Genomic DNA, 11,548 nt, shown 5'->3' on the forward strand with positions numbered 1-11,548 from the left:
TATATATATATATATATATATATATTCTTAAACCAAGTGACCTACGCTGCAATCATAGTTTAAAACGATAATTTATGTTTATTTATCACAAAAATAGCTTAAAGAAAGTCCTTTTTTTAGATTATATTGATATGAATGAGTATCGTACACAAAATACCAAGACTATAAGCACCTTATAAGTTCAACATAGTTAGGACACTTGGTTAAAAGATATATAAAAAAGCGCAGTGACAATCGTATAACATTAATATTCTTTTTCTGACTGATAAGGTAGACTTATGCTTTACTGTTTAACTAATGTGAAAATAAATGGGGATATGCATGTTTAGAAGAGGAAAATGTGTGTGGATTAAGAAGGTGAGAAATATGTGTGATAATAAATTAAATACATAAATTACCTTTAATATTTTGTTATGGGGATTTAACTAAATAGATTATTTATCTGTTTGTAATAATAATAAAAAAATAAAATTTAAGAGGAAAAGATAAGTGTAACTACGATACATTGGTGTCGGGTAGGTATTAACAAATTCAAACACACTTCATCTCAAAAGTTTCATTGGATTCAGATACAGCCTGAGAATGTTGTTGAGTTAAGGATTACTTTAAATCTTATAACTGTAAGTCTGAGCCTAACTTTAGAAAATTATAGCAAGAATTATCTCACGCTGGGTCTGTGGTAATTTCACGAGCTTGCAACGCTAAAATCCGGGGTTCAATTCCCCCTAGTGGAGAGAAAGCATTTAGCTTCTTGTCTGGCTTTGCGCTAAAATAAACAAATTGCAATAATTACTTTTTTTTCTCCTGAAATCATAATATGTTTTTTTTTCCTTCTGAAATCATAATATTTTCTTTTTAGAATTCGATATTTTGGATTAGTTTTACTTGTGTCCTAGATATGTTGTTTACGAAAAGGTAACGTTTCTATTTAACCTATCAATAAAAAAGTGAATATTATAAAATGGATTGGTTTATTTACAAAAGTTTAAGCCGGTTACAACGAAATATCTAACTTACTTATAATCCAATATTGATATTGCAATTTCTCAAAAAATATTTAGTTCCGATAATGATAGTTAATTGACTGGAATTATATTGTCTTATCAGTAAACTTTGTTGTCCTCGTTTGTGTAATTAAAGATATTTTACAAACAAAAAATCAAACCTGTATAGGTTTTTTGTTTGTTTTGGTACTAAACTACGCAATAGGTTATCTGTTCCCTGTCCACCACGGGAATCGAACCACGGATTTTAGACTTGCAAGTCCGTAAACTTCCCGTCTACCAACTGTGGGGGCTCATGATTACCATAGAAATAGTTTAATATCTTGCTATACTTTTTTACGGATTTTCTGTTTAACAATAAGATACAATATCGGTAATACTATATATATATTAAAATAAGTTATTCGTTTTAGTTATCAAAGCTTCTTATTATGTCAGTCAAATATACATGATTAAATGACTCCAGTAGCATGTTCACTGTGTAGTGAATAACTTACTATATATATATATATTAAAGTAAGTTACTTACTTAGTTATCAAAGCTTCTTAATAAGTCTGTTAAATAAATGTGATTTAAGTGACTTCAGTGGTATGTTCACTGAGCTGTGAATGACTTACTATATATATATATATATATTAAAGTAAGTTACTCGTCTTAGTTATCAAAGCTTTTTATTATGTCACTCAAATAAATGTGAGTTAAGTGACTTCAGTGGCATGTTCACTGAACTGTGAATGATTTTAAGACGATAAATTTAAGAGCACCCACTTTACATTACGAACGTCTTTACATCTGTTGTCGTGAATACGTACCGAAATGTTATAAGAAATTTCATTTCATACTAATATAATGATTGGATAAAACATTCAATGTTTTATTGAATACTCAGTTTTACTTGCTTTGCTAGTAACTGCAATAATAAACATATTAACTTCCTGGTTGTCTAAATAAAACAATTTGCAATTAGAATTAAATATGGCAGATGAAAGAACTACGATCGCATACGTGAGCTTCGTGATGAGAAAGAATATGACGTTCTGAAGACATTGTCAATTTTATGGATGGTGAGCACGTTCGTGAAGACCAAGAAACGTGTATGGATTTTGTATTTTTTTCTCGACTCACAAAGTGCCGTACAGACAAGCACGAGCATACGATAGTGATCCTGGTTAAGTCTTTGCTGGATGTCTAAGGACAAATACTTTTTCTGCTAGAACGATGCAACAAAAACTTAGATACAATTTATTCCCCGTGTTATCGTTATAGAAGAATAAATCCAGCAAACAAAATAGGCTTAAGAGAAAACAGCTGCTTTCGGTTTGCAGGCCTTAAAAGATTACGTATTGAAAAGTAAACAGAATATGTGTTATAGAAACGCATTTCCTTCCGCAAAAAACAGCCAACTTCTAAAATTTTACCCCTGTCCGAAGGAAAAGGTATTGTTTTCACTCCTGTGTTGAATGTGTGAAGAGTATAACTCAAAATCTTTTATCTGGTTTTGATCAACTTTCGTATAAAGATTCGGTGTACCCCAAAAGACTAGTGGATTAAATTTTGGTCACTGTAGCACAAAGGTCAATGTAACACTGAAGGTCAACCACTTTTGTTAAAATGATAAGAAATTGAGATTTTACAATTCGAACTTGAAACCGAGAAACTAAGTTGAGGTAGAAAGAGGATCTAGAATCCCACACTAACATCGTTGAGAGCAGGAAATGTTTTAGTGTATAGTTTAGGTTGGCTGCTGCAAAAGTAAAAAACTCTATGAGTGCCTTTCTAGTTTTTATCTTTCCGTTTATTTATGGAAATGAACTGTAATATTTGAAATGCTGGCCTGTTTCATCGAAGTCCATTTACTGAAAATATCTTCTATCTGAGATAAAGTGTTTTAATAAGAGCTCAAGTAAATGATCTTATTCTGTTTCAGAGATGGTTTCTCATGGTGTACTTTTCTTTGTATACTGTTTGTTCACTATTACTTATAAATTAGCCTTCTGTTAAAACTGATTCTTTCAAAATGAGAAATATAATGAGAGTGGGGTGTTATATTCATGAATGAGTATATTCACCATTGTATAATTACTAAATAAGCATTTAGACGTTCATACAATATGTTCCGATACTGGTCACGAGTGAACATGTATTTGTTACACATTTGTGAAGTTTTCACCCAGAGCTGCAACTTTTACTACAATGAAAATGAAGTAGGCGCTATGTCCAAAACAGCTATGCCAATCCTTCGATGTTTTGATCTTGTGCAGTTGCCATAGGCAGGTAAATATATAATACATTCTAACTCTGCAGGAACTTATTCAAACAACAAATTGTGCTTACTCATACTGGAATATCTCTGAGATGAGATTATATTCTAATTATTATATATAATTGTGTATAATGGATTATGAAGTTAGCAGCTGGAATTGGCCTGAGAATAATATGTGAAGGGGAAATGACTCGGACTAGAACATAATTTAACACAGTAGTAGATATATGGTTTCCACTGCATCTAAGGCTGCTGGTTGAATATTTATCGGTAGAATACATTGGATGGATGTAAGCCAGTAAAGGGACACTAATTAGCTACTAGTTCATGATGCCGATAGGTTTGTTGTCATAACTTGTTACCAAACTAACAACGTAGCATTAAAGTAACCTTCATGCAGCCTTCCCTGGAACACTAGGGATATAACCAGCACTTATATGGGTTAAGGTCTAAAGGATGTATTCAGACACTTATCAAACATTAATTTTCATCACCTGTGGATTTCAGGTGAGTGAATGTAGTGACCCAAATTGGCATGTTTCAACTTCCCCAAACAGTGGTTTAGAAGGCTCCCGCCAGTTTAATCTTTTGGACCTTGCTTCTGGCCACTGAAAAATAGAACTTGGTGATGAAAGTAGACATAAAATGTTTTCAGCACTTGAGATAGTTTGTATACGTTTTTTTACTATGCCACTGGGCCTATTACTTTTGAGTGATTTATGATAGGGTTTGCAATGTCTAGTTTTACAAAAGTAATGTTAATACCATTTTGAAAGGTAAGGACCTAGGTCACCAATACATCTTTGCCAGTTTTTCGCGTTGTTTATGATTTATAGACAGACTTATGACTACTGAAATGGATTAAAAACGTATCAAATAAAACATGTTAATGAATAACCATTAACTTAAAACTGACTGGATGTATAAATTTGAACGTATTTGCTGGTCAACAAAAAATTAATTCTAAGATGAGAAGAATAATTTTTCAAAGACTTTTTTCAAAATAGTGTTTCACAAAAATTTGGAAAATTTCACGCTCTAAAAAATGATAGAAATATTAAATCCACTTATATGGTTTTGTAAGCTAAAACTATATACTATTTAGCAACTTTGAAGTAAGTGTCATGCAAATTGGCGAAATATTTCTACAAAAATGAGTAGATCTCTATGACACGCTTTGGAAAGGCTTAAATAGGACTGTTTTTCATTAGTTATGCTGTGATTGTCATTTAGTGAAAATATATATATGTATGACTAGATCCCCAGCTGACTGATTGATTTGTTATTTTAATGACCTCCTAGACATATAATCTGTATTATTTGAACATAAGTAAGCTCTATTTCGTGGTGTTAGTTTTCGATCAATATGGGGAAAAGTGTGACTTTACTGGCTTTCAAAGAGGACAGATTGTAGCAGTCCGATTAATAGAAGCTTCAGTGACGTAAACTGCATAACTTCATGACTTTTTAATAAGAACAATATCATCATGGCGATCATTCAATAAGTTTCATCAGCTGAATGTAACAGTGATTTGAAGATCATCATAAGTGAACGAGGCCGGTATGTTTTATGTTAAATTTTGTCCTTGAGAAATGGAAGCTAACTTCCTTAGTATAACTTTCAGGAATTTGTAGATGCTGTGGTATAAAGAATGAGGTAGTTCTGACAATCGAAAGTAATACTATACGTTATTAAACCGTTTCCACTGGTTGTTTCTAGTTTTGTTCAACCCTTGTTATATGACTATAAATATTGAATGAGAGACTGTAAGTTCAGCTGTTTAATTGCTGTACAATAACGGTTAGGTTAACAATTTTGTTTCTTGATTATTTAGAATAACGTGTGAAGAACATGAGCATACAATATTGGAAATAATTATGTAAATAGCGAAAAAAATGGGTATAAAATGTAAATATTATGGGATTGATCCTATTCTATCGTCTGAAAATTAACTCCAGAGTACAGTCATGTGTTGGTAGCTTACACTATAATGGACTGTCTTCCAACCAATCATGTACTGCCACATCAGATAATGATTATAAAAGTACAAGCTGTCATAGCATTCCAAACAGTAGTGTGGTGAACACCTATTTATGGCTCTCAGAACAGACATTCCACATGACAAACGTGTAAAAATCTAGGTTTTGTTTAGTGAAAGCCACGACATGCAACAGATTGGAGCAACATTTCATGTTCCAACAGAAGCTAAATGGAAATTTTGAAGATGGTACATCAAGTTAGTACTAATGCTAATAGAAGTAGTCGAGGTACATTCTCCAAACTCTTCCAAATTGATGTTAAGTAGCTTAGGGCATACCCTTCACAAGATACATGAGAATCTAATAAAGATTGGGCCAATTACCTAGCTGTGTGAATGTTACATGTTAAAACAGTAAGATACAAATTAGCATAAAGGAACCTCGATGGTTGCTTAGCTGCTCAAAACCACTGCTTAAGAAAGATATAAAAAAGACTGAAATGAGCATCAAGTTTCAAACAATGGTATGGGCCAAGTTTGCGAAGGGTGCTCCTTACAAATGAATACAAATTAAAATTGTTTGACAACAGTCTACAATAGCTTGCTCAAAGGTAGAGAGGAAAATGATGTCATAAATGTACAAAATCTAAAGTGAAGCATGCTGGGGGACCAATGCAAGTGTGAGCTACGTCTTAGATATTCACATTGAAGATCTACAGAAAACTGGTGGAACTTGTACTGCTGACAAGCATAAATAAATTTTCATTCATCATGTCATTCCCTCAGGAATAAGACTTGTTGATCACAAGCATGTACCAAATGTGGAGGAATGATATCTAAAAGAAAAGGAGACTTGAGAAAGATTCGCAAGGACAATGAAGATTTGTAAAGTTATGTGGGCTTATATGGAAATTGAGAGAGTAAAAAAAAAAAATAATATATATATATATATAGTAGCCTAACAACTTGTTTGAGTGTGTAAGTAATACAGGACATTTGGAACAATACAATCATACATTGATAAATTCGCGGTAGCACTAAAGCAAGATGTGCTACTCTGTCGACTTCAACCAAATACCAAAAATTTGTGCATTGTACAACTTGTTCACTTTTCGTTTGGAGCTGCTGCTGTAATGTATTACAGCAAGTTGCCCACTTAAGTGTAATTACTCATAGCTAATAACTCCTGTATACGTATCACTCGTCCGTTTCCGTAATTGTTTTCAATACTGTATATGAAAAGAAAGGGGTAAAACTTTAACTGCATGTGCAGGTGCTTATCTCTAGGAGTATTATTAAACATGTATGGCTTTTAGAACGTATAACTTAAAAGAGCATAGTTACATTGTATTTGATAAGTGTCTTTGTATAAGTATGAAGATAAGTATATTATGAATGTAACTGTTTTATAAAATGCTAATAACTTCATGTTTGATACGATGGGATAGCCTAATAAACTTTGGTCTAGTTTAATTGTGGATTGGTCCAACTGCTAAGTACTTTTGTATTTCAGATCCGTATTTTATCGTAATTAAAACTCAAGTTTAGTCTACTATAATACTGTTGTTTTTTCGAGTTTATATTACTATCACTTTAATTTGATGTTAAGTATGGTGCGCAGTTTGATCGGCTTTTGTCGTTTATTGTGTGGTTTTGTTGGTTTCTATGCATTTTGCCTTAAATGAAATGGTCTATTGAAGTCTGTGATAGGTTGACGTAGCGTAGAATAAGATAGTCATGGTAATTAGTTTGTTGCTGGCTTAGAGCAGCTTGTCTATGTTCTGTGTCACCAAACCAGATCAGATTAATGTTTATGTATGTTTAAGTTACCCTCTTTATGTTTATATTTGGGGGTTTAGAACACCCCAGGGTAGGTAGATGAGATAACATTTACAAGGTTTAAGTCAGTTTTTGTTTAGCTTCCTACGTTTAATGACACCGTTTAATGCAACAATGTCATAAAAAGTTTTTTGAATTATTTCTTTGTGATGAGATGTTTTTAATTGTACAGGGCTTCTTTTCTAATCATTACTATGTCATCGAATTATTACGTTTGTCAAGGATGCTTTGTTTTGTCAGTGTTATGAATATTGTTATTGTTAAGCTGCTTTACGTTGTGTAATTATGAATTGTAACTTTGAATTAACTTATGGGATTGTTACAATTTTGATTGGATAAGTTGTAAAGAAAAAATATCTCAAGTATTTACTTTACAACTACACGTTTGCAATGTTTTTCTCGTATAATTTTCTCTCATACACCAGCAAGGAACGTAACGAGTAATATCAATCCCTTTAAACACTAGTTTGTTGATTATCATAAATGTCACCCATAATTACCATAGATTATGTAACTATTTTATTTTGATACAACTTTAAACGAATCTTCTTACTATCCATCCATCTCTCGTTATCTTTGATCTTTGCAGAAAGCTAGGATGGCTCGAATTCGAATTGCCAAAGCTACAAGTGGCGCAGCTTTCGTAAGCAAGAAAAAAGCAGCCGAAGCCAAACTCGCCGCCCAGGCAAAGGAGAACTATATGGAAGAAAATGACGATGATATATTCGAGCTACAGCATCACCATCTTCTTCGTTGCTTAGAGAAAACCACGGTTAGTGTTCATACCTTGCCTTTATACCTTGTTTCTCTACTTGTATAAGAGTTAAGGAATGTCATAACTGTGTTCAATACACGTAGGAGGACGATCTATCATTTTGGTACAACCAATCTTGATCATGTCCAGAAAGAAAATGTTGAGGAAACATCTTTCTATATATATTTTTCTTTATATTGTAAAATGATTAGAAACACCCAACTGAACATGACCAATTTTATTTAGGAAACAGGTTTGTCACTAACTGGGAATAACGGGAGATCACAATAATATGTCTTGAACATATTTTAGTTCAGATACAAATCGGAATATTTTGCTAATCGCTGACATCTTTCAAAGTTTTTCTCAGAAGTGTAAAAAAAAAAATCGTTGTATTTTTCATAATCATTTGTTTGTTGCATGTCAAGAGAGCTATGTGCTGCTAGTTGTTTCTAATTTTGAGGTGATAAACTAGAGGGAATGCAGCTAGTCAACATCACTTGCTGCCAACTTTTGGATAACTTTTTACCAATGAAAGATGGGATTGACCGACACATTATAACCACCAGGCCATGCCAGGCCCATTTTTCATAATAATAATTATGTGTGAATGGCTTAAAATCGACATTTACATTATTGTGTGCCTTGTTTGTTTGTCTGTGTTAGAACAAAGCCACATTGGACTATCTAATGTGTCTACAGCGGGGATTCGAATACCGAAATATAGCTTGTGGGGGACATGTGTATGCTACAACTAAATTATACCTAACACTTAGTCCAGTTTATCTAAGTTAATAGTCTTAAAATAATCTTCACTTACATAAGTCGATTCCTCTAATAATGTTTTAATTATCCAATCTTAAAGTAAAAAATCATTACCAATGAACGCCATTAAGATATTTATTTTACTATGGCTTCCTAATAACTTAAATCGCAGTTTCGAAATCAGAAAAAATAGACGCGCGTGGTAAAAGTCTGTTAAATTCATGTTACATCGTGTGCAACATGTCACCCTTTCAAAAAAATTCAAGGCTACGAATATCTGAAACAGTCACCTAGAGGCTTATCTACACGTTGTATCTGTTAGTCTGCTATTCTTGCTACAACTTTCTTTGTAGCATTTGGTCAGATTTCGTTAAATGCCTTTCAGAATAAAATAGATTGTTCTAGTAATGACTATCGAACCGCGTCTGTCTTCAATTGAACGCTAATCAAAACACCGACTAAACTGGCAGACGCACGTGGAAAGAACAGTATCACGTGACTCATTTGTCTTCTGTAACGACGTATTTTCGCCGCCAGATGACTTCCTGAATTGGCTATCTTCTCCATAAGTTATAGTAGGTTAGGTTATTTGATCACTAACGTTATCAATAGCTACGTCTTCCAAATGTAAGGTAGAGTAAAATTTGCAGAGAATAATGTCAGTTTTATCACTACCAGGTGTAATGTTTTTGATGAAGTGTTGGTGTTGGCTGCCAACCAGCAGAGATCCGTAGTTCTTCTTCCTACTGCAGGACCCCCACAGTGGCACAGCGGTATGTCTGCGGACTTACAAAAGCTAGAAACCGGGTTTCGATACCGTGGTAGGCAGAGTATAGATAGCCCATTGTGTAGTTTTGTGCTTAACTTCAAACAAATAAACCTACTATAGGGAAACTATTTTCAGAAAGTGATATTTTAAACAAATAACTCCACGTGTCAGGGTTCCGAAAAATATTCGAAGGCTAATGAAATTTAGACGCTTTTGACTTTTCCGTGATCCCAGAAAGCTAAAAATCTTATTTTATGCTCAAATTTAGAGTTTTTCTTTAGATATTTAAATAGTTATTTCTATAATGCCTAGAATAAAGATAAATAACAAATGATAGTACTTAGAAAATTGTAAGTCGTCAAAACTGGTGAATTGACAAAAACACTGAAACTTAAATTCAGAGATAGATAATTGCTTCGTAAGACAAACTATTTCTGTTTTAATTCATGAATTTATTTTATGTGTCAAACATTCACACAATGAGTACCAACACTTGAAATACTACAGACACTCCGCCGACAGCTTGAAAATAGTAAAGCTCACCTCCTCATTGTCAGTAGTTAGTAACTTTTTTTTTTAGGAAGATCTCGAAGATAAAACTCCCTCATACAGTCGCTCTAAGTCCTAGAATTTAGTTTATATATGTTGATGATACATTTGTGATACGGGCACACACACACATATACTACATGGACAAGATTCTATAATTCAGAACCACATAAACAGACGATATTTAGCAATACATTTCACAATGGAAATAGAAGAATATAACAAATTTACATTGCTAGACTTGGTGGTTTCCAACTTAAATATCACAATGGTTCACAAATACCAGTAATTTCCCTTACTATAGAGTGAACTATGTTATGAAGGGCGTCATATACTGATTATAGTCTCCAGAATGAACAAGATTTATAATATAGAAGATGCTAAGAAAAAGGAAAAATAAACATAATTACATCCTTACTAAACAATTGATGCTTCTGTATTCTTTTGTATAAAATGTTTTTGAAAATGTAGAAAGGATATGTAGGCAGTATATAGTTAGAACAGTACTCAGAACTCACAAAATATTACGGTTGCAGTTAATAGACATTAAGCTATCTAAGAGTTCACAAACACCATTTACAATACGTTGGAGTAAAAAAAAGTAACAAAAGTCAGGATTCAGGCGTATGCAGAGATCTAATAGACATTAAAGACTGTATAATACCAATCTATTTGCAGTAACTCATAATATGAGAGAAGAAGACCATGTAATAATATATGATGGTATGAAAGTAATGGAAAACATACCATACACGAGAAAAAGAAAGATGAAAGTAACTTTGTGGATCCACTTAATTAATTAATAACACACTCATTCAAGCTAGACTAGAAGTCAGTAAAACCTGAATGTCTACATTTGACCATTCACAAGGTTCAAGCGTTGACGGGAGTAAACCCCAGACTAATGGATTCTACATCAAATCTGCTTTAATAAAGAAGTCCCAGGTTCGAATCCCGGCTACTACCACCACTGCAAACTCCCTTAGAACTTCCCACCCCGAGGAAAGCAGCACATTAGTATCCTAAACTTAGATACTTACTAATGAGTATCTAATAATTAACAAATAGACTTGGGTAATCACCCATGCTACAAGCGACGACAACGACAGATATCCAATCTCCACAACCTTAGCATAAGCATTTAAACCAGAAATGTTTGAGAAATATATCAACTTACATCTGTCAACGTGGCCATTATGACTTACTAACGAGAAAAAATGTATCCGTCTTATGCAAACAGGTGGAGATTCACATGGAGGCTATTCATTAACATTTTAAAAACAATAAACATAAACACAAATATATATATTATCAGTGTGACTGCCTGATAAAGGAAGTTGATTGAATCGTTCTAATATACTTGTTTTCTTATTACTGACATAGAAGGACATTTAATTTAATCCTCTTTCCATTTAAGAGTTTCCTTCGAAGAGAATAAAATGATTTTTGATTACTTTAGGCTTTGAAATTATTTAGTTTGTTCAACAACCAACAATGAATAATATATGTAATAAAAGTCACCCTGCTCGGATATAAAATCTCTGTGAACAAGCAGACCAAATCGATGTATACACCTGGAAAAAAGTTAAGCACCCCCCGTGTTTTTTTCAAGTGATTCAGATTCG

The 11,548-nt window shown here is 33.1% G+C and overlaps 1 protein-coding gene across 1 annotated transcript in view; it reads left to right on the top strand.

Moving 5' to 3' along the window:
* The window catches only part of LOC106459115 (potassium voltage-gated channel protein Shal-like), a 53,085-nt gene that overhangs the window by 15,651 nt on the left and 25,886 nt on the right, over nucleotides 1–11,548 (top strand). Inside the window, exon 3 of the mRNA XM_022385544.1 lies at nucleotides 7,676–7,858. Within this exon, the coding sequence (XP_022241252.1) occupies nucleotides 7,676–7,858 (183 nt within the window). The remainder of the gene's footprint in view (nucleotides 1–7,675; nucleotides 7,859–11,548) is intronic.

This window comes from Limulus polyphemus, unplaced genomic scaffold, assembly GCF_000517525.1.
Source record: "Limulus polyphemus unplaced genomic scaffold, Limulus_polyphemus-2.1.2 Scaffold561, whole genome shotgun sequence".
NCBI classification, from domain to species: Eukaryota; Metazoa; Arthropoda; class Merostomata; order Xiphosura; family Limulidae; genus Limulus; species Limulus polyphemus.